The sequence below is a fragment of the Bubalus bubalis genome, chromosome 23 (genome assembly GCF_019923935.1).
Source record: "Bubalus bubalis isolate 160015118507 breed Murrah chromosome 23, NDDB_SH_1, whole genome shotgun sequence".
Lineage (NCBI taxonomy): Eukaryota > Metazoa > Chordata > Mammalia > Artiodactyla > Bovidae > Bubalus > Bubalus bubalis.
In genome coordinates this window covers 20,863,556-20,887,572 of record NC_059179.1, presented here as the reverse complement: position 1 = coordinate 20,887,572, position 24,017 = coordinate 20,863,556, and the positions used below count along the sequence as shown (strand labels likewise).

General features: G+C 41.0%; 2 protein-coding genes across 2 annotated transcripts in view; one reads left to right on the top strand and one right to left on the bottom strand.

Annotated features, from left to right (window-relative positions):
* The first annotated feature begins 9 nt into the window (after positions 1 to 9).
* Positions 10 to 18,526, top strand: LOC102403795 (cytochrome c oxidase assembly protein COX15 homolog). Its single transcript, XM_006064572.4, has 9 exons — positions 10 to 196; positions 1,342 to 1,532; positions 3,960 to 4,082; positions 4,365 to 4,551; positions 9,122 to 9,289; positions 11,518 to 11,599; positions 13,314 to 13,468; positions 15,086 to 15,199; positions 16,140 to 18,526. Exons 1-9 carry the CDS (start codon positions 107 to 109, stop codon positions 16,269 to 16,271), a joined length of 1,242 nt encoding a protein of 413 aa, XP_006064634.2. The 5' UTR covers positions 10 to 106; the 3' UTR covers positions 16,272 to 18,526.
* Positions 18,527 to 22,468: 3,942 nt separating this feature from the next.
* Positions 22,469 to 24,017, bottom strand: part of ENTPD7 (ectonucleoside triphosphate diphosphohydrolase 7) — a 35,929-nt gene continuing 34,380 nt past the window's right edge. Inside the window, exon 14 of the transcript XR_006547971.2 lies at positions 22,469 to 23,359. The gene's annotated coding sequence lies outside the window, so the exon portion shown is untranslated. The remainder of the gene's footprint in view (positions 23,360 to 24,017) is intronic.

Below are 24,017 nucleotides of genomic sequence, written 5' to 3'. Positions count from 1 at the left end.
GAGGAGCTCGTTTGTGTGACCCGGAAGTGTTTCTTCCGCTGGTGACGGAGAAAGGAAACCAGAGAGCACAGGAGGTTGAAGGTGGCCGTTGGGCACTGTTTATAGTATGCAGCGATTACTCTTTACGCCCTTGACGGCCTTGCTGGGGAGCCCGTGTCTCCGGTTCCTGGTTCCTAGAGTGGCGCCTAGAACACAGGTACTGCACTGCAGAGCACTGAGTCGCGGAAGCGGGCATGGGGTGAGAGGGCCAAGAGATATCCTCACACATCACGTTTCTCTAGCTCCTTGAAGTTCACAAGGCATTTCATTGTGTCTAGGGCTCCTGAGTCCGGATCCGGACCTACCATTTACTAGCTGTGTGCTCTTAGCCAAGTTGGGTAACCTTTCTGTGCCTCAATTTAATTTTCTGCAAAATGGGGATAATAGCACTTCATAAGTGTTGTGTTAATATACACAGAGGTTTAGCACATAGTAAAAGCTCAGTGATTTTTACCCGTATGTTTGATTTCTGCTCAAAGCTACTGTGTAGTCAGGTTAGGGACTGTAACTCCATTCTACAAAGAAGTAAATGGAGGCTTAATTTGTCTAAAGTTACTTAGTTAACTGGGCTTCGCAGGTGGCTCAGTGGTAAGGAATACACCTGCCAATGCAGAAGACTCAGGAGACTCGGGTTTGATCCCTGGGTCGTGGAAGCAAGATAAAATATCAAGTCTCCTGCCCTAGAGAAAGTCACAGTTCATTTGTGTGTAACTCATTTGTCAAATCTTTATTAAGGTCTTGTTATGTAAAGGAACTGTGTATGAAACGAAGTTTGTAGAAGCCAGACTGACGAGACACTGCTGTCCTCTAGCTCATAGCTTAGTGGGAGATAGAGACAACCTCTGTGTGCTAAATGATACATTGCTGTGAGATGGAGAGGTATAGTGTGCTGGGAGAGTGACCCAGCACATGTGTAGGGGGGTCTGGGAATACTTCCTAGAGGAGGTGACATCCAAGCTGAGATCTGTGATAGGTCAGTCAGGGGACAAGTAGAACCCCAGTTAGAGAAAAATCATATAAAAGAAAGAAAATAATCCTTATTTAATCCATATTTAGGTGTAGAGTCAAGTCTGGGAGAAATATGAGAGACAGAAGGTTCATGTAGTGTGGGGATGGATTGGAGGCAGGCAAACCAGTTGGGGGTAGATGCAGCCCAGATAAGAGATGATGTTTTACCTGGACAGTAGCAGTGGAAATATGACCAGGGTACTTTATACCAGACACAATGAGACTGTGTGAGTAGCAGTGGAGTGAAGCCTTTTCCTCTTTCTCCAGTTGTAATTTGTCTGTCTTGATCCTTAGTGTGGTTGCAGTTGTGGAATCAGGCGCCCCTTGAGGCCAGGGCAATACAGCACTATCTCCGATGTAGCTTTGCAACCTGGAAGGGGTACAGTGTCTCTCCCTTCAAAGGCTGCTGAGCGGGTGGTGGGCCGATGGCTCCTGGTCTGCAGCGGGACAGTGGCTGGAGCAGTTATTCTTGGTGGAGTAACAAGGTGAGTAATTTGTTCATAGTCAGCTGTTTGGATCATCAGTAGACATGAAGGATGACGGAGGGGGAAGGGATCTTAGAAATCATCTAATCTAGCTCCCACATTTTAGCATGCAGAAATTGAGGCCTATAGAAGGAACATGTCTGATGGCTTGCCCCACCATAGAACAGTTTAGGATTTTATTAATGCATGCATGCTGTAGAAGCCCTTCATAAAGACTGGTTCAGGTCTTAACTGTTAGCTGTGCATTGTTTGTGTATATTTCCCCCTACAATCAGAGTTCAGATTTGTCACAAAAATTTGTGTACAGTTTGTTTGGATTACATGCAAATAAGTTCCACATCTCACTGTTGGTTCCTGTGCATGCTTCATGCTTGGTTGCTTCAGTCATGTCCGATGCTTTGCCACCCTTGGACTGTAGCCTACCAGTCTCCTCTGTCCATGGGATTCTCCAGGCAAGAATATTGCAGTGGGTTGCTATGCCCTCCTCCAGGGGATCTTCCTGACCCAGGGATCGAGCCTGTGTCTCTTACATTTCCTCTATTGGCAGGCGGGTTCTTTATCACTAGCGCCACCTGGGAAGCCCATGCATGTTTCTTAGGTCTCTTTAAATCTATAGAGAGATGTTATAGATTTGGATTCTACTCCCTCCACCTCCCCTACACCCTTTGCAGTTTTTTGCTGTTGTTGAAGAAACCCAAGTCATTTGTACTTTGTAGTTTCTCGCGGTCTGGATTTTGCTAATAGCATTTATGGTATTTAACATGTTCCAAAAGCTATGACAAACCTAGACAGCATATTAAAAAGCAGAGACATCACTTTGCCGACAAAATCCCAAATAGTCAAAGCTATGGGTTTTCCAGTAGTCATATATGGATATGAGAGTGGGGCCATAATGAAGGCTGAGTGCCGAAGCATCGATGCATTCGAACTGTGGTGCTGAAGAAGACTCTTGAGAGTCCCTTGGACAACAAGGAAATCAAACCAGTCAAACCTAAAGGAAATCAGCCCTGAATATTCATTGGAAGGACTGATGCTGAAGCTGAAACTCTAATATTCTGGCCACCTGATGCAAAGAGATGACTCACTGGAAAAGACCCTGATGCTGGGAAAGATTGAAGGCAGGAGGAGAAGGGGACGACAGAGGATGGGATGGTTGGATGGTATCATCGACTGAATGGACATGAGTTTGAGCAAACTCCGGGAGGTAGTGAAGGACAGGGAAGCCTGGCGTGCTGCAGTCCATGGGGTTGCAAAGAGTCGGACATGACTGAGCACCTGAACAGCAACAACATTGTCCCCCGTATTTCCTGTAGACAGACTTGTTGCTTGATTGGGTTCAGGTTGGGGACAGGGAGCAAAATACTTCATAGGTGACTGGGTCACTCATAAATATCTGGTGTCTGTTAAAGATATCAACAGCCCTTGATGATCATTGCCTAAATCTATTACTTCATTAGAGTTGCAAAATTGTAATAGGTATTTTATTAGCTCAACTATTGTAAGAAAGACTTTCTCTCATCAGTGATTTGGTTATGCTGAGGTACAACATGTTAGGAAAGGCAGGATAAACACTTAATTCCTTTCCCTTTATGTATCAATCTTCAAAGTAATAAGTTGGTTCCAAGCATTTTCCAAAAGTGACCAATAAAGTGAGTTTTTAAGTATTAATGAGCTCATAGGTTTAAATATATTAGATTTGTTTCAGTCCATTGCAGTGGTGATGATTTGCTCCCGTTGTCCTATCTTTAGTCAATGGGAACCTCTTCAGATTGACTCCAGTCTTTCTGACAGGAGCCTGGTAAACTCTGATCCCTTGCTTTCTGGGTAAGATGTTCCAGGCTTGTCTTGTACACATCCTGCCTCAGACCTGAAGTCGGCTTTTTTACTTTTGGAACCCTGACCCCTTTTGGTGAAAATACTTTCTAGTGTTATTAAAGTATGTCTTCCTCAAATTCTCTCTGCATTCCCTGTGCCCTTACCTTATGTGTTATGTAGGCTGTAATCAATAAGTTTTTATTTTTATTGTCTTTAAATTCACTCAGTAACCTCAACTGATTTATATCTGTATCAGTCTCTTCCCCTTGTGTAAATAATATTGGCTATGCACTTCGGGCACATTTCTTTCGTCTAAGGGTTGATTTTATCTGTCAGGGAATGCTAGTGAAAGAAGTAAGGAGAGTTTAATGAAATAAAACAAGGAGTAAAGAAATTTGTACCTGATAGCAGCTCTTTCTGACAAAATTCTAAGCAATAAGAAGAGAGCAAGTTGTCAAAAGAGGAAACAATGAAATGATACATTTACTTTTATAGGGGTCAAGTTCAGATCTGCTTACTACTATAAACCATTTATGAGTAATCGAGTGTGGTGCACACACATATACACACTGAAATTTAACACATACACTCAAATTTCTTCCCTATCTTAAGGTTGACAGAGTCTGGCCTCTCAATGGTAGATTGGCATTTAATAAAGGAGATGAAGCCACCCACAAGCAAAGAGGAATGGGAAGCAGAATTCCAAAAATATCAGCAATTTCCAGAATTTAAAATGTAAGTATTATAGAAAATTGGGTAAACATCCCAGTAGATCCACTCAATCTTTTTCTTATTTAAAACATTTCAGAACAGTAGGTTCTGTTCTTCTTTGATATTTGATTTAGGTATGTTTAGCAGGCTTCCTACTCTAAACCTCCATTTCCAAAGTGATTCTGAGGTGGCTGATGAGGAAGATGGCAGACTGGTCAAGTTTCAAAACCAAGAATGTTCCTGCATTCTATCAGAAAATAAAAATCAGATGGATCTTTCTTATTTTTGACTTCCCTTTTCACCCAGCTTGAATCATGATATGACGCTGGCGGAATTCAAGTTCATCTGGTACATGGAGTACTCACACCGAATGTGGGGTCGCCTTGTAGGCCTCGCATACATCCTGCCTGCTGCTTACTTTTGGAAAAAGGGCTGGCTCACCTGTGGCCTGAAAGGACGTGTTCTTGCCCTCTGTGGTTTAGTTTGCTTCCAGGTGAGATTTACTCGGGTTTGGGAAAGCAGAAATGTTCTCAGGAGCTTCCTAGTGGGCATAGTTTTTAGTAAAGTAATCTTTGAAACAGTATAACAAAAGAGGTAAGAACGTGGATTTTAGTGTCATAGGCCTGGCTTCAAGGCCCAGCTTTGTCACCTAATAGGGCATGTTGTCTAACCTCTGTAGGCTGTGTGTCAAGATATACAGGCTCTAAAGGAGAGTCTCAGAGCATTGAAGAAATATCAAAATTTGGTCAGGAGGAAGCTAATTGGTTGATTTAAATCAAAGTGGTAAGAATACCAACTCACAATTAGAAATAAAGGAGGGAGATGGAAGAGACAAAATAGAAGGGATAGAAACAGATAATAGAGTTAGACATTAATAAAAATCTAATAGAAACTAGGGATAGTTGGTGAAACAAAAGTTTGTTTTAAAATTAAAAAAAAAAACACTTTACGTCAGACTTTAAGGGAGGCAAAAATTGAAGATGGCAGATAGGGTTTTAGGAGGAAGAAAGTGGGGGCTGGCAGATCACACTGTGAACCCCCTCATCTTCCAGCGTGCTCGGCAGATGAAATCAAAGTAATTAGAACATCTAGGGTAATAGTGAAGGAGGAAGGAAATAGCCAAAAAGACCTTGAGGAGCATATGTTTATATTGACATGATTCTGTTAGCTGGGGAGGGTTGGCGTGAAAGGGCTGTGCCTTATCAGATATGACTAGAACTGACAGTTTGGTTAAATGAAGAGTCAGTTAAACAGGGAATCGTAGAATAATAATACATACCTTAAACTTTTGCACTTAAGCATGTACTTTCATTATAATTTTTTAAAAAAAGGAGTAGAAATTTAGACACTGGCAAACCAATTTGCCTGAAAAACTTTACAGATTTTTATGACTTTCCCTCCCACAAACTTAATAATTGTCTGTTCCCACCTAACATGAGAATAATTGTTTTTAAGCAGTTATCTTTGTCAAGCTTCTCCAAAGCTTTCACAGTCTAAGTTTTTATCAAATCACCTGTCTTTTTACTTTCATATTTCACTATTTACATAATGTTAAATTATGTCAAGAATTTGTCCAAAAGGTTTTGCCCAAAATACACGTTTGTGTCCTTTTCTGTATTTGGCTCTTCAGGTCAGTTTAGTTACTCAGTCGTGTCCGACTCCTTGTGACCCCATGGACTGCATGCAGCACATCAGGCCTCCCTGTCCATCACCAACTCCCGGAGTTCACTCAAACTCATGTCCATCGAGTCAGTGATGCCCTGCAACCATCTCATCTTCTGTCGTCCCCTTCTCCTCCTGCCCTCAATCTTTCCCAGCATCAGGGTCTTTTCAGATGAGTTAGTTCTTCCCATCAGGTAGCCAAAGTACTGGAGTTTCAGCTTCAACATTAGTCCTTCCAATGAATATTCAGGACTGATTTCCTTTAGGATGGACCAGTTGGATCTCCTTGCAGTCCAAGGGACTCTCAAGAGTCTGCTCCAGCACTACAGTTCAAAGCATCAATTCTTGGTCACTCAGCTTTCTTTATAGTCCAACTCTCACATCCATATATGACTACTGGAAAAATCATAGCTTTGACTAGACAGATCTTTGTTGGCAAAGTAATGTCTCTGCTTTTTAATATGCTGTCTAGATTGGTCATAACTTCTCTTCCAAAGAGCAAGCGTTTTTTAATCTCATGGCTGTAGTCACCATCTGCAGTGATTCTGGAGCCTAAGAAGTAAAGTCTATCACTGTTTCCACTGTTTCCCCATCTATTTGCCATGAAGTGATGGAACTGGATGCCATGATCTTAGTCTTCTGAATTTTGTGTTTTAAGCCAACTTTTTCACTCTCCTCTTTCACTTGCATGAAGAGGCTCTTTAGTTCTTTTTTGCTTTCTGCCATAAGGGTGGTGTCATCTGCATCTCTGAGGTTATTGATATTTCTCCCAGCAATCTTGATTCCAGCTTGTGCTTCATCCAGCCCAGCATTTCTTATGATGTACTCTGCATATAAGTTAAATAAGCAGGGTGACAGTATACAGCCTTGGTGTACTCCTTTCCCGATTTGGAACCAGTCTGTTGTTCCATGTCCAGTTCTAACTGTTGCTTCCTGACCTGCATACAGATTTCTCAAGAGGCAGGTCAGGTGGTCTGATATTCCCATCTCTTTCAGAATTTTCCAGTTTGTTGTGATCCACACAGTCAAAGGCTTTGGCATAGTTAATAAAGCAGAAATAGATGTTTTTCTGGAGCTCTCTTGCTCTTTCAGTGATCCATCAGATTTTGGCAATTTGATCTCTGGTTCCTCTGCCTTTTCTAAATCTAGCTTAAACATCTGGAAGTTTATGGTTCATGTACTGTTGCAGCCAGGCTTGGAGAATTTTGAGCATTACTTTACTAGCGTGTGAGATGCGTGCAATTGTGTGGTAGTTTGAGCCTTCTTTGGCATTGCCTTTCTTTGGGATTGGAATGAAAACTGACCTTTTCCAGTCCTGTGACCACTGCTGAGTTTTCCAAATTTGCTGGCCTATTGAGTGCAGCACTTTCACAACATCATCTTTTAGGATTTGAAATAGCTCAACTGGAATTCCATCACCTCCACTAGCTTTGTTCATAGTGATGGTTCCTGAGGCCCACTTGACTTCGCACTCCAGAATGTCTGGCTCTAGATGAGTGATCATGCTATCATGATTATCTGGATCATGAAGATCTTTCTTGTATAGCTCTTCTGTGTATTCTTGCACCTCATCTTAATATCTTCTGCCTCTGTTAGGTCCATACCATTTCTGTCCTTCATTGTGCCCATCTTTGCATGAAATGTTCCCTTGCTGTCTCTGATTTTCTTGAAGAGATCTCTAGTCTTTCCTAATCTATTGTTTTCCTCTATTTCTTTGCATTGATCACTGAGGAAGGCTTTCTTATCTCTCCTTGCTGTTCTTTGGAACTTTGCATTCAGATGCTTATATCCTTCCTTTTCTCCTTTGCCTTTCATTTCTCTTCTTTTCACAGCTATTTGTAAGGCCTCCTCAGGCAGCCATTTTGCCTTTTTGCATTTCTTTTTTTGGGGGATGGTCTTGATCCCTGCCTCCTGTACAGTGTTATGAACCTCCGTCCATAGTTCTTCAGGCACGCTATCAGATCTAATCCCTTGAATCTATTTGTCACTTCCACTGTATAATCGTAAGGGATTTAATTTAGGTCATACCTGAATGGGCTAGTGGTTTTCCCTCCTTTCTTCATTTTCAGTCTGAATTGGGTAATAAGGAGTTTGTGAACTAAGCCACAGTCGTGTCCCGGTCTTGTTTTTGCGGACTGTATAGAGCTTCTCCATCTTGGGCTGCAAAGAATATAATCAGTCTGATTTCAGTATTGACCATATGGTGATGTCCATGTGTAGAGTCTTCTCTTGTGTTGTTGGAAGAGGGTGTTTGCTATGACCAGTGCTTTCTCTTGGCAAAACTCTATTAGCCTTTGCCCGGCTTCATTCTGTTCTCCAAGGCCAAATTTGCCTGTCATTCCAGATGTTTCTTGACTTCCTACTTTTGCATTCCAGTCCCCTATAATGAAAAGGACATCTTTTTGGGGTGTTAGTTCTAGAAGGTCTTGTAGGTCTTCATAGAACCGTTCAGCTTCAGCTTCTTCAACATTACTGGTGGGAACATAGACTTGGATTCCTGTGATATTGAATGGTTTGCCTTGGAAATGAACAGATCATTCTGTCGTTTTTGAGATTGCATCCAAGTACTGCATTTCGGACTCTTGTTGACTATGATGGCAAGAGTGAATGTCAACTTTTTAGGCATCAGTGAACTAAAATGGACTGGAATAGGTGAATTTAACTCAGATGACCATTATATCTACTACTGTGGGCAACAGTTCCTTAGAAGAAATGGAGTAGCCATCATATTTGGCTCTACTTCAGTTCAATTAAATTCACTCAGTCGTGTCTGACTCTTTGTGACCCCATGGACTGCAGCCTGCCAATCTTTCCTGTCCATCACCAACTCCCAGAAGTTGCTCTAACTCGTGTCCACTGAGTTGGTGATGCCATCCAACCATCTCATCTTCTGTCGTCCCTTCTCCTCCTGCCTTCAGTCTTTCCCAGCATCAGGATCTTTACCAGTGGATTCTTCGCGTCAGGTGTCCAAAGTATTGGAGCTTCAGCTTCAGCATCAGTCCTTCCAATGAATATTCAGGACTGATTTCCTTTAGGATTGACTGGTTTGGTCTTCTTGAGTCCAAGGGACTCTCTAGTGTCTTTTCCAACACCACAGTTCAAAAGCATCAATGCTTCGGCTCTCAGCTTCTTTATGGTCCAACTCTCACATCGATCCCTGACTACTGGAAAAACCACAGCTTTGACTATAGGCTTCTACTCCAATAAAATGTTAATCTAAACAGTGGTTAAGTATTTATGGTGCTGTATGTGGAAATTGGGTAGGTCTCAATTCCTGGGTTCCTAGGGATTGTGGGAGCATATGGAAAGGAGGGGTCAGAGGATACTCATTTTCTCAGGGAGTCAAGTTGTATAGACAGCTTCAATCTTGTTTTGTTTACCCTTTTTCTTTGTGATTGTAGGGCCTGTTGGGATGGTATATGGTAAAAAGTGGATTAGAAGAAAAACCAGATTCCCATGACATCCCTCGAGTCAGTCAGTACCGCCTTGCTGCCCATCTGGGATCAGCCCTTGTGCTCTACTGTGCCAGCTTATGGACCTCGCTCTCCTTGCTGCTTCCTCAGCACAAGGTAAAGTCAGTCTGTATTGTTTACCACACATGTGGACAGGGTCAGAGATGGAAATTCTGTTCCTACATGGAAGTTCCATGTCAAAACGCATACATTCCCTTAGCAACATCGTTCAGTTTAATAGAAGCTGGATATAACCAAAGTTTAGAGAAACAATGAACTCTGAGACTCTGGATAGCTTCAGGATGGCAAAGTAAAACCTGCACTTATGCTTTGGGGCAGGAGTGGCTTATTCAAAGGATAATTAGTATAGGAGCCAAATATTTTGTCAGCATTGCCTATCAAGAAAAAGATGAAAACATATGAGTTTTAGTAAAAGAGGGAATGAATACCAGCAATAAGAAGGAATGAATACCAGCAATGACAGAATGATCTCTGTTCATTTCCAAGGCAAACCATTCACTATCACAGTAATCCAAGTCTATGTCCCCACCAGTAATGTTGAAGAAGCTGAAGCTGAACAGTTCTATGAAGGCCTACAAGACCTTCTAGAACTAACATCCAAAAAAGATGTCCTTTTCATTATAGGGGACTGGAAGTTGACAACTTGACTTCTGATTCCCAACAGGATGATGGGTGGAGAGGTGAGGAAGGCCAGAATGACAGTTGCTTGTGGACCTTAGTGGCGTACAAAAGCCATGTTAAGTTGTTTATTCTTTCCATGGGGACCCTACCATTCAGCAGATCTGACAATATAGTAAACCATAGTGATCTCACCTAAAAGTATTTTCTCTGTATGCTGATTAAAAGGAAATACATTTTAAAATGCATATTATTTTAGGTGTCAAAGTCATGGTTGGCCTGAATAACCTGTTCATGGAGTGAGGTTTAGGTTGATAGTAGGACTTTTAAGTAGAATCATCTCGTAGGTACCTGGAGCCAGTGATCTGGATCCCAGTAAGAACAGGAGTTGTTGACTTGGCACTCATCCCTCAGGGAAGCCAGATGGGGTTGAAACATTGGTATAGTAGGTGATTGACATCTGACTAGTTCCTATTCTTACTTTCAAAGCCAGACTTCTAAAACTAATCTACATCTATAGCTGTACATGCTAACAACCCATTCTTTTTTTCCACTTCTTGTCATCCGGCTTCCCCATCCACCCCATCCATATCCGTCTGCACATTGACTCCTACACTTGGCATATCAAGTGTACAGTACTTAGTATAGTCTCCTAAGTACTCCTAACTGAATGGTACTCTTAAAGGTTACCAATGACTTTTTAATTATTAATCGTTCTTCTCTTTTTGTTTATTTATATTCCACTAATTACAGAAAGGATTTCAGATGATAGTCAACCATATAGAACTGTGCTGTCCAGCACAATAGCTCCTAGCCACTATTGCTATTTAAATTCTAATTAAAATTAAGTAAAAATAACTTTGTATAAACAAACTTGTTATCTACTTAAACTTTAAATAAAATTAACTTAAAAATTTTTTTCACTTGCTCTAGCTGCTTTTTAGATTCTCCATAGCCACATAATGGCAGCACAGATAGTAGAACTTCTCTATCATCACAGAAATTTCTAATGGCCAGTGCTGATACACTGTCCTATGAAATCTTAGTAATGGTACCTAACTCCTCACATACTAGATTGTAAATCGTTTGAGGGCAGCACTCTGGCTTTCCTTTGTATCTTTCCTTAATGCGTATGTGTGCTCATTTTGCCTGTGTATAAAGTTCTTGCTAAATATCTGTTGATTTACTGATTATTATCACAAGCTGGCTACAGTAAAATAAAAACAATTTACCCAAAACACTAACTGCAAGAATCTCTACTCTACTCTACTCTCTCTACAGTTTTTATTCTGATTATATTTGCTAAACACTAAATATTACACATGACATGAAAATCCAGTTCTTTACCTTAAGTCACATCATTTTAACCATGGTGAAATGGCTTTCCCTGAACAATGCAAATCATTCCATTCCTGAACGATGTATTTGAATACCTATATGCCATCTACTGGGCTAGGATTACTGTAGTAAGCAAGTGAAATGGCAGTTCCTGTCTTCACAAAACTTACAAGGTAGCAGGGAAGACAAATAGTAAATGTATACATTTAATAAAATTTAGATAAAGTAGAATGTCTTCTGGGAGTGCTTAACTTAGTCTAGGAGTCAGAGAAGATCTGGCCTCAGATTGTCCCTGGAGTTGGTCCTTGGAGAGCTTGCTGCCTTTCCTAATTCCTGCAGTCAGTGTCTCTGGCAATTTTCTCATTTAGTTGACTGAGACGCATCAGCTCCTGCGGTTGAGACGGTTTGCTCATGGAACTGCAGGCCTGGTGTTCCTTACAGCTCTCTCAGGTAGGACTCTTCTTAACAAAGGTGGCCTAACTTATCTTCAGGTGGGATCTCTTGCCTAATGCTCTCCTCCTGCATCTTTATATCTCCTTCTCACTCCTGCCTCTCTCATACCCACCATCTTTACACTCTTGTCTTCTATTCCTTCCTTCCCCAAATCCTGCTTTTCAGTTAGTTGAACAAAAATATTGAACATGTACTTGGATCCAAACTCTAGGTTCAAATCCTGGCTTTACCTTCTGTAAACTATATGACCTTGGACAAGCTGTGTAACCTGTCTGGGCCTCAGTGACCTCATCTATAAAATGGGGAAGATGGTAATAGTTGAAGTAATATATGTGAAGTATTTAGCAGCTCACATGTAGCAAAGGCTATGTAAGTGTTAGCTGTTGTTATCATATAAACATTATTGTTATTACATTATACCAAGAGAGGTCAGACAAAAGCCTGCCCTCAAAGATGGGCTTTAGGTGAGGAGTTTATTGGGGCAAAGAGACTAAAACAGATCTCTTTCATTCTTTAAATCACAGCTCTACCTTTCGTACTCTAGACCTGCCCTGTACAATAATCACTAGCTTCATGTAACTATTGAAGCTTAAGTTAATTAAAAGCAAATAAAATTTAGTTTCTCAGTCACAATAGCCACATTTCAAGTGCTTAGTAACCACAGTGGGTGGCTTGCAGCTGTTGACTGGATGGATGACAGATATAGAACATTTCTGTCATCGCAGAAAGTTTGATTGGACAGCACAGCTCTAAATAAAACCATCAAACCAGTGATCCCACCCAAATCTCCCTCCCCCTTTTTTTGATGGAAGAACATGAATTTTGACTTTATAAATGCAATTTAGAAAAATAAGGAATATGATTTAACATACCTGAATCTTCTGTGATCATAAATAATGGATCAGTCATCCATTAAATTCTTTGTGTGTTTATCCAGGGTTTAGTTTATAAGATTTTTTTGAGCACTTGGGGAAGACAGATAAATAAAACCCATAACATGCCAGATGATGTTGAGTGCTGCAAAGAAAATAAAGCAAGATAAGGGGATAGACGTGGGGTTGGGGAGTGCTATCTTATAGAGGATTATTGGAGAGATCTCTTTGATAAAGTGACATTTAAGTGGAAACTTGACGTGAAAGAGTAAATTAACTAGTTCCAGAATAGATCAGTTGGCGGTAGGGAGGCAAGGCAGTAAGGAGAATGCATATCACAGTCAGTAAAAGAACTTTTCCAAATATTCCTCTCTCTAGAGCTTCTCATCCACCCTCTAGGGGAGGCATGCCAGAATCTTGGGGTGGAAGTAGGTGAGGATGCAAGTTTTTTTTTTTAAGTTTCCATGGTGTATTCCATGGTGAATACAGCAGGGTTTGAGAACCCCTGCTGTAGATCTTTCTATTCTCTGACTATTCCTTTTGTCTAACTCTGAGATAATAAACATTTTCTATGTCAGAACTTCCCTGGTGGCTCAGAGGGTAAAGAATCTGCCTACAGTGCAGATTGAAACCCGGGTTCAGTCCCTAGGTTAGGAAGATCCCATGGAGAAGGGAATGGTTACCCATTCCAGTATTCTTGCCTGCAGAATTCCATGGACAGAGGAGCCTGGCGGGCTACAGTCCATGGGGTCACAAAGGGAACTTTCACTTTCATGTTAGAACTAGTATTTGATCTCTTCTTTCTCTCATTTTAATAAATATTATTTATTGGAACCCAGGGGCTTTTGTGGCAGGGCTGGATGCTGGACTTGTTTACAACTCCTTCCCCAAGATGGGAGAATCTTGGATCCCAGAGGATCTCTTTACCTTCTCCCCTCTCCTGAGGAATGTTTTCGAGAATCCCACCATGGTGCAGTTTGATCACCGGGTTCTGGTAAGTCTGGCGGTTACTGGCTACTACACATAAGGAGCTTCTCACAGGCTCTGGGTGTCTGAAGCACTGCTAGCAACATTGAGATGGTAGAGTGGGTACTAGAATTCTTTTTAGAAGAAATTTAGTACCAGTTTTCTGATGTGATGTTTTTGTCTTAACTATCCACATGCCTCTAGCCAAATTCTGATTTGCAGGATACTGCCAGCTTTTTAAAGTTAATTCTCCTCAATCCTGCACATGCAGAGAAGAGTCATTTTAGCAGAAGTGAGGCCAAGTAAAGAGAGTGTAAAGACAGTGGTTGCTGAACACATAGCCATCAGGGCTGCACCAAGACCCCAAGGAACTAAGAGCATCATAAGTACCCCTCATCTTATTTAAGCTAATGTTTATTAAGGACCCACTATGAACCATGTTAGGGTTGCTTGGTGGCCTGGGCGTGGTGAATCAGAGCCCAGGGAAAGGTGAGGGGCAGGGAGGCCCGGAGAGGCAGCAGTGCTGCTGTAGTAACGCTGCGAGAGTGACGAGGTTCAGGGCTTCATGGTGGGACCCGGACTTGAGGATGAATCTGAAAGAGGTTGTGATTAGAGGACTGGCTGTAGGAACAGAAGCGAAGAAAGATCAAAGGCGATCCTAGAGTTTCTTCTGTGCCGTGTTTAAAACACACCAGCAGGAATGGGACTATTGAAATGAGTGTTGAGCTAGGGACAGAGGATGTCATCAGACTGAGCTACGTTGAGCGTGAGGTAACAGTAGGGCACCCAGAGAGAGGGGCCCAGGGGCCTCATATCCAGAGGGAACGCTGGGGCTAAGGCAAGTTACTTTGTGCGGGGTCAGTCCCCACTGCCACACAGCATTTTGGAATAAGTAAAGTCTGGTTGAAATTGGATGGCTATGAAGAGAAAAAGATGTGAAATTGGTATCGAAAATGATAGAAAACATTTTCCTCAATATCATGGAAGGTCGGAAATCCTACTGCCAGCTCCAGACTCTCTTTCTAAAGTGGAAATGAAAAGGAAAATTTAGATCTTTTTAACACTAACTGGAAGAATCACCACCTCCTCTACTCATAGCCCAGGAAAATAGTAACTCTCATGTGCTGGGGTCAGCCTTGTTTTAACAATACAGGATTAGAATAGAGATAAAATTAGGGATAAGTAAGAGGATGAGGTGGTTGGATGGCATCACCGACTCAATGGACATGAGTTTGGGTAAACTCCGGGAGTTGGTGATGGACAGGGAGGCCTGGTGTGCTGTGGTTCATGGGGTCGCAGAGAGTCCGACACGACTGAGCAACTGAACTGAATTGATGCAAAGAGTAATTTAAAACCTGAGGGCCCCACCGGGCAGACACCCACATTGGAAGGTGGGTAAGATTGCTGAGAGACAGTCAGTGTGTATAAAGTGCAGAAACTTTAAGTGGAGCCACGCCTCCATTGTACTGAAGTGGCGAGCAGAAGAGGAGCAGGGAAGAGCTTGAGTCATCAGGTGCTTCTCTGCCTGGGAGGGGAGTGTTTAGTAGTTACTCAGTGGATCTGGGGGAATTAGCTGTAAGGTGAGCAGAAACCAGGGGGTAGGACATTCTTTTTGGCACCTGATGAGACTCTCTCTACCCTACAGGGCATCGCTTCAGTTACTGCCGTTACAGTACTCTACTTCCTCTCCCGAAGAATTCCCCTTCCTCGAAGGACCAAGATAGCAGCCACCACTCTGCTAGCTTTGGCATATACACAGGTATAAGCCACTTCTTTTGATTCTGAAGGTGTTTCCAAAACAAAATTTAAAAAGAAAGGTGACAGGCTAGGAGAAAATATTTATTATAGACTAAAAGATGAACAACCAGAAAATAAAATAAGTTAAGGATATTAAGACACAATTCTCACAAGAGAAATGATGAATGGCCAGTAAATATGAAAAACTCTTTAGCCTCACTCATGATCAGAGAGGAACAAATTAAAGCACTGTGTGCCATTTTGTACCTGTCAGATTGGAAAAAAATGAAAAAAAAAATCAAGTATTGGCATGGGTATAGGAAAACATACATTTGTATGTTCTTGGTAAGAGCATGCTTTGTTATAGCTTTTTTTTGAGGGCATTTGGCAATATTTTTTGAAGTGTTAAAATGTTTAGTCCTTTGATCAACCACATTGGCTTATTTTTGCCTGCCCTGGAGATACTCTAATGCACAAAGAGCTGTTGCCAGGAAATTCATTATGGAATTACTGTGATAAGTGAAAAATTAGAAAGCACCTAAATAAACATCTATGATATAGCCATACTGTGGAATACTGTACAGCAGTTTAAAATAATAAGATCTCAAGACATACATTGTTAGGTGAAAAAAAAAGCAAATGACAGAGCAATCTACTTTTTAAAAGCTGTTATGTTTTTATTTAAACATGTATATAAGAATACAAGTGTGAGAAACTGGTAACAGTGGCTACCTTTGGGGAAGAGAACAGGGCTAGATGAAGGATAATTAGGGGGAATTTTAGTTTTATCTAATTTGAATTTCTTTTGTTGTCAGTCTATTTCCTTGTGAAATTTTAAAATATATTCTTTAAAGTTCTCATGGGAAAGTGTGGAGGGTTTGTGTCTGGTTATCCATGCCAGTCATTTCAGTTCTGAATGTGGGTTTCCTCCTTGGCTTACTGCTTGCTTTTCTTTGTGACAGGTGGGCTTGGGCATTAGTACTCTGCTGATGTATGTCCCAACTCCTTTGGCTGCCACTCACCAGTCGGGCTCCCTGGCTCTGCTCAGTGTTGCCCTTTGGCTCATGAATGAACTCCGAAGAGTCCCAAAATAATTCTCAGAGGATCAGCTTCCTAGGACTGAAACGGTGCTTTTGAGAGATCATCAGCACAAGACTTGGAGCTTTTCTGAGAGGAGGACCTTGGCATACCAGGTGGTTTCCAAGTTGGTCAAGTTATTTAAATTCTTTGCCTGTTTTGGGGACAATCTACTGGATCAAGCAAGTCATTAAGTGTGGTTATGTTTAAGGTTCCTTTTTAAATCTGTTGAAAATCAGATTTAACGTAGAGAAAGAATTGTCTGTCATTTGCTTCTTAACAGGTTCTGTGTCAGTTTTCTCAAATGTTGACAAGCTGTTGGTTCTACATGCATAATCTCTGTTTCCTTGACCTGAGTTCTGGATTCTGCCTGAGTAGAAATTCTTATGATCTCAACTGTACTTCCATCAGGTAGAGATTCAAATGGATGGATTGGCATACCCTAAAGTCAGATAGGCTTCAGCAAGAAATAGCTGTTTTCTTCTAGTGTCTTGATTTTCAAAACGGGGGAAAGCACTAACTCGTTTCTCTTGTGATAGGGCTGTTAATCATCACTACATGAGATGAATGGAGAATAGTATAAATCAGTTCCTGAAAGGGTTTCCTAAGAGCCTTATGGATAAGAAAAATACAGTCTTGATGGTGTAGTACATGGACATCTCTTTGTTTATTTAAACAAATGACTGACTAATGAATTGGTGTGATTTTGGCCTCTGTTGATAGTTCACAGGGCTCTGTCTTATTCAACATTTTTAAATCAGCAATTTGGATGAAGGCATCACAAAGACCATATTTGAGGATGGAGCAACCCAACATTGCTGATACAATAGATGACAATCACAAAACAGCTCCAGAGTGACATCTTCAAGATGAAATTAAACCAGTCATAAATGTAACATCTTCATTTAAATAGGTTATGTAAGTTTAGGATAGAGAAAACGAGCTTATCATCTTCATCTAAGAAAAGACTGAGGGACTTCAGTTGGACACAGGCTGAGTATGAACCACCGTGAGATGACGCTGGTAGAAACGAGTGCTGTTGAGATTCTGTGACTAGAAGTGTCACAGCCATAGTCAGAACACCACACCGCAAGTGCTGCATTGTATTCTGGGTACTGCATGTTTTAAGGAGGACGCTCACCAGCATGCATGTATCAAGAGGCAGGAACCAGGACAGCAGGGAGTCCAGAACCCGTTTCACACCAGGAATACTTGAAAGAACTAGGAGTATTCAGCTGGAGAACATTTAGAGAGACAGCAAGAATCTTGCCCTTGACAAGTTGAAGCCCCTTCTTGCAGAAGGAATGAGCTTCCTTTGTGCTGCAGAGCTGCGAGCAGTGGGTAAAAGTTGTAGAAAGTTAGTTTTTAGTTTTGTAGAAGGTAGGAGCCACCTGGACCAAATCAGATGCCTGCTAAGGCAGGCTGGTGCAAACAGGTGAACCAGAGAGCAGGTGCCCGTCAAGGGGCTAAACCTCTGCTGAGTGCTAACCTGTTGCTGCTCTGCGGGTCCAGTTGTGAGATCGGACTTTTCAGACAAACCAAACATCCAGATTTTTATGTGAATGGTCTCAAGTTTTTTAGAACATTATGCAGGCTAAACAGATCTGGGAGCCAAAAATGACGTTAAGATGTGCCCCTGTACAGCTGCTAGACTGATGATCACAGTTCCCTTTCAACTCCAGTATCCTCTGGGTTTCAGTGTGACCAACAGTGTATCATCCTCAAGTGGTTCTTAGCAAAATAGAAGTAGCAGTTTGTCTTTGATTTTTTTGTTAATAAAAATCCTGGCCAGGAAACAGCTTTTGCTGTTCCCAGAAGTGGTTCCCAGCTTCTCTCACATTAGAATCTTTCAGAATCCTGACCCTAGCCTTAGCAATGATCAGTTAATTCACAATCTCTGAAAGCCATAATTAGCAAATTCCTTGGGTGATTCTGATGTGCTGACAAGTTTGGGAACCACTAGTAGCCCTAGTAGCCTACTTACGTTAGAAAGTTCTGACCAGCTTATTCCCATTCCCTCCAAATTTCCACCTCACCCGATCTCATTTAATCCACTGTGTTGATACTGGTTAGTGCGTCAGCGGGGTATCACCTCTTCCAGATAGAATTCTCTAAAGACAGCCAGCTGCAGTCACTAGGCAGGTTCCCAAACTATCATCTCCTGATCCCCAAATTAAGGTTGTTCTTAGTTAATAATTGAGTCTGGAGAGGGCAATCTGATCCAACTCAAAGAACCATATGCTAATGATGCTACTGTTCCCTCCCCCCCCCCCCAGAAAAGCACCAAATGAATTAAATAATTTCAAGTTGCAGATGTTTTACTTCATTTTTTTTATTAAAGATGAGTAAGTTTGGAAAAACAGATCTGATTGCATTTAGTGATATAACTTTATTAATGCCCATCTCTGAGCTCCTGGTGAGTGGATATTATCTGAATTATTTTGTTTGCATTATTCCCAGCACCAGACACATACCAGCAAATATTGTATGAATAAATGGAAAATGGATGATTACAGACTGATGTCCCAGACACTGCTTTCAAATTAAGTCATCATACCCAGAAGATGGAATGAATTTCCTTTAATATTTTCAAAAGCCAACAATCCTGTCAGTTGGTTTTAAAATACCAAAGGAAATTAAAATCCCTCGCTTTCTTAATTAATGCAGAATATCTTTTAACTTACTTTGACAAATGCGGCCCACTGTGGCAAGGGTCATTATTAGCCACTGCCTAAAGTGATGCTGGGCTTCCCTGATGGCTCAATGGTAAAGAATCTGCCTGCCAATGCAGGAGACTTGGGTTCAATCCCTGGGTCAGGAAGCTCCCCTGGAGAAGGAAATGGTAACTCACTCCAGGATTCTTGCCTGGGAAATCCCATGGACAGAAGAGTCTGGCAGGCTACAGGCCATGAGGTTTGCAAGAGTCCAACAACTTACAACAACAAAAAGTGATGCTTGCTGCAAAGACCAACACTGATGATCACAATAATAGGATAACCAGTTTATCTGCAGCAATTCTTATGGTCTTGGCATGATGGTGGGTTGTATACTGGTATATGTAACATATATAGCCATGTCCCTGCGTAAGGGACAATGCTGCTGCTGCTGCTAAGTCGCTTCAGTCGTGTCCGACTCTGTGTGACCCCATAGACGGCAGCCCACCAGGCTCCCCCGTCCCTGGGATTCTCCAAGCAAGAACACTGGAGTGGTTGCCATTTCCCTCTCCAATGCATGAAAGTGAAAAGTGAAAGTGAAGTCGCTTAGTCGTGTCCAACTCTTAGCGACCCCATGGACTGCAGCCTACCAGGCTCCTCTGCCCATGGGATTTTCCAGGCAAGAGTACTGGAGTGGGGCGCCATTGCCTTCTCCGAAGGGACAATGCAACCCCTCTCTAATATGCATTGTGTATTCTGTTCAACACTGACTTAACAGTATCAGAGTTTCAATAACTGTTGAGCAAAACTATTATTTAATGTTAAGTGTTAGAAAAACATACAAACTAAGCAACCCCTCCCCCCCCAAAGTAATGCCATACAGGCAGCCTTTGGTTTTTGAAAGCAAGAAGGGAGTTTTTCATTGAGGTCATAATAAAAAGATGCCTTTCAGCACTGCAGGATCTCATGCTCAAGGCGGAAATCATGGAGGAGATAAGGTGTATACTTGAAGGCTTCAGCTAAAGGGGGATTATAGAATAAAAATTTCAAACACAACAACAAATTCCAGAAATCAAAGTGGTTGCGATTCTTGCCTGCAGAGAAAGACTTTTACGAAGCTAATTAGGGGGCAGAGCCTTCACCACCAGCAGTTCTAACAGGCTCAACTGGCAGGTGCTCTGTAGGAGGGGCTGCTTCAGAGAGTCGCAGGGCTGCCTTACCTGGAGAAGTGGAGAGGAGTGATCAGCTGCTAGAAGACCTATGAGTAGCTGCACTACTTAAAAAGGAGAGCCTCAGCTTGCCTGAAGTCATCCTGCATGCATGGCTATACTCATCCTGGGATTATGAAATTTTTTTTTCAACTTTGGTCGTCATAAAAATGGCAAGCAACAATTGAATACATTTTAAAAGTAGAAAGCCCTTGTAGTATGGGTAATGATTCAGTTTTCCAAATTAAATGATATTATTGCTCAGACTTGCAGAGAAAGTCAACAAACATATTCCTCCTCTGTCCCTCTAATAATAATGATTCAGTTTTCCAAATGATTCAGTTTTCCAAATTAAACGATACTATTGCTCAGACTTGCAGAGAAAGTCAACAAACGTATTCCTCCTCTGTCCCTCTAATAATAATGATTCAGTTTTCCAAATGATTCAGTTTTCCAAATTAAACGATACTATTGCTCAGACTTGCAGAGAAAGTCAACAAATGTATTCCTCCTCTGTCCCTCTAATAATAATAATGAGAAATAGTGAAATATTAGAGGGGAAAGGAAACTAATATATATTAGTATATATATACTAGTATTACATTAGTAATATATACTAATGGACTAATACAAATGAAGTCTATGCAGATATTTTAAGTCTTTTTAACAAATATTTTTTGTAATACCAACAAATCCTTGCAAGTTTGACTGACCATATGGCTCTAGTGCAGGACTATGAAATTAGCATAACCTTCATGCATTGGTGAAGGAAATGGCAACCCACTCCAGTGTTCTTGCCTGGAGAATCCCAGGGATGGGGGAGCCTGGTGGGCTTCCATCTATGGGGTCGCACAGAGTCGGACACGACTGAAGTGACTTAGCAGCAGCAGAGACTAGTTTGGGAGAATTTGAAACATCTGCTACTACTTCTACCTTAATTCTTAATTCCAACTGAAGTTTCATTGCATACCACAGAAAAAGGAAAATTAGATACTAGTTCTGAATTGGTTTGAAAGAAGTTTAAAAACAGCAAAAAGAAATGGCACACTGGGTAAGGGAGTCTAGGAACTGCCCCATAAATACAACCAAGTTCCTTAAAGTAGTTCTAATAAACATTTATACCTTAAATAACAGATGGTAAAACCATAACACGAGTTGCTTGGATATATTAACTAAAGAAGCCAGAATGGATGTACTGAAAACCTGATACTATTTCTGACAAAGTATTTCATATTTTGTTCCTAAATGTGAGCAACCACAAATGAATATCAGAAACAATTATAAAGACTGAGCATGATTAGCTGCAGTCAGCTATATTATATATATTTTGTTGAAACACAGTCTTGCAAGAAGATTCTATCAATGAGCATTTCATTTGCATGTATTACTACATTCTGAGTGTCAGTTTCATCATCCATAAAACTACTGGGGTTAACAAATCTTAAGTTTCAATTAAAAAAATCTCCTTCTCTGACTGTGGTTGCTTTTGGAAACTCCATTTCCACCAACCTTTATTTCATGGGTTATGAGTAAAGTAAGAGATGACCTGACCACTGGTTCTTCTGGGCAGCCTGGTCTTCTAAACCAAGGGCCACAGCCCTCTTCCTGAAACTACTCTATCACTTCTCTGCCTTTAGTTCCTTATGCCAACTGTTCTCCCTTTGGAACTGGCCTCCAATCATAGTCATAGATGAAAAATGAACCAGAGAGGGCAGGTGACTTGCCTGGGGTTCCTGAGCTACATAATGACAAAGCCAGGGCTAGAATCCATAACCAGTGAGAAGTTACTGTACCTCAAAAATATAAATATGGACATGATAATAAATGTTAATGCCTAAAATGACTAGCTTAGCAAGTGCATGGCAGACTCAGTCAACCACATTTTGATAATCATTGCCTAAAGCCTTTGGTCATGAATTTGAGCAAACTTGGGAGACAGTGGAGAATAGAGGAGCCTAGTGTGCCACAGTCCATGGGGTCGCAGAGTCAGACATGACTTAGCGACTGAACTTAGGCCTTTGAAGTCAAAGAAAGCACTTGGGCTAAGGAGGACAGAGGCAGAATACTTTGGATAATATTGGAAGAATAAATAGAAGGTTGGTGGAAAGTGATTAAAATTTCCTAGACCAAGGAAAATCAATTCAAGGAGCTAAAGTAGAGATGGTATTTAGTTGCTGCAAACTTAATTGCAGTTTTGGACCATGAGTTTTAAATCATTATAAGCTCAAACAGCTCTTTATTAATCAAAATAGGAACCATTATAATCAACACATTGTGCCAATGAGAAATAATTTGTTTATTCCTGTAGCATAAAAATCCATGCTTCAAGATTTGACAAACTCTTGGAAAGCATTTTCTGCCTCCTGCTGGTTGTGGAAGCATTTTCCCTGCAAAAAGTTGTTGAGATGCTTGAAGAAGTGGTTGGTGAGAGGTCAGGTGAATATGGTGAGATGAGGCAAAACTTTGTAGCCCAATTCGTTCAACTTCTGAAGTGTTGGTTGTGCGATGTGCAGTCAGCCATTGTTATGCAGACGAATTGGGCCCTTTCTGTTGAGCAATGCCTGCTGCAGGTGTTGCAGTTTTTGATGCATCTCACCAATTTGCTGAGCATACTTTCCAGATGAAATGGTTTCTCTGGGATTCAGAAAGCTGTAGTGGATCAGACTGGCAGCAGACCACCTTTTTTTGGTGCAAGTTTGGCTTTGGGAAGTGCTTTGAAGCTTCTCAGTCCAGCCACTTAGCTGGTCATCGTTGTCATATAAAATCCACTTTTTGTCGCACATCACAGTACGATTGAGAAATGGTTCGTTGTTGTTGCATAGAATAAGAGAAGACAACACTTTAAAACGACAATTTTTGATTTGTGGTCAGCTCATGAGGCACCCACTTATTGAGCTTTTTCACCTTTCCAATTTGCTGCCAGTGCCAAATGCCAAACCATAGAATGGCTGACGTTGAGTTCTTCAGTAACTTCTCGTGTAGTTGTAAGAGGCTCAGCTTCGACAATCATCTCAACTGGTCGCTGTCAACTTCCAGTGGCCAGCCACTGTGCTCCTCATCTTTAAGGCTCTGGTTTCCTTTGCACAATTTCTTGAACCACCACTGCACTCTACATTCGTTAGCAGTTCCTGGGCCAAATGCATTGCTGATGGGGCACGTTGTCTCTGCTGTTTTACAACTCATTTTCAACTTGAATAAAAGAATTGCTCCAATTTGCTTTTTTGTCTAATTAACATCATTTCCCTAGTTTAAAATAAATATAAACAGCAAGTAATAAGTCATTATAAAAAAAAGCAAAAAATGTGCATTAAAATGACATAACATAACCATATTTAAAAATGTATTCCAATATCAAACAGCAAATTTCAAAAATGCAAAACCGCAATTACTTTTGCACCAACCCAATAAAATTTGGATTAGAATTAACTGCAACTTAAGTGAATGTAATGCCAAATAATTAGGTGATAAGAATAATTCATGATAAGAATTCAGAAAAGTGATGGGTTGTGCCTGCATAAAGAATCATAAGCCTTACTCCTATAAACCACTGACTAAATTTTGACACTTCTGACCTATTAAAACACTGGAATAGTTCAGGTTTGCTGTTACTGTTGTAAGGAAGATTGCTTGGCAAGACTCAAAGAAACTAGTGGAATGTGAATTTTATAGAATCATAATCATTTTCACATGAAAACCACTCAATGCAGAAATGCAAATAGATACCTTGAAAAACTGAGGGTAAAAAGAGGGTTAAAAGATAAGGCTGTGTGATTCTATATGCAAGAATATTTCATTTTGAGAAAGCAATATATAGAAGTTATTGGCCCTCACCATTTATCCTCAGCGAGGGATAAATTGCTTCTGTTTCTAGTGAATAAGATTTCCTTTAAAATTTTTAACT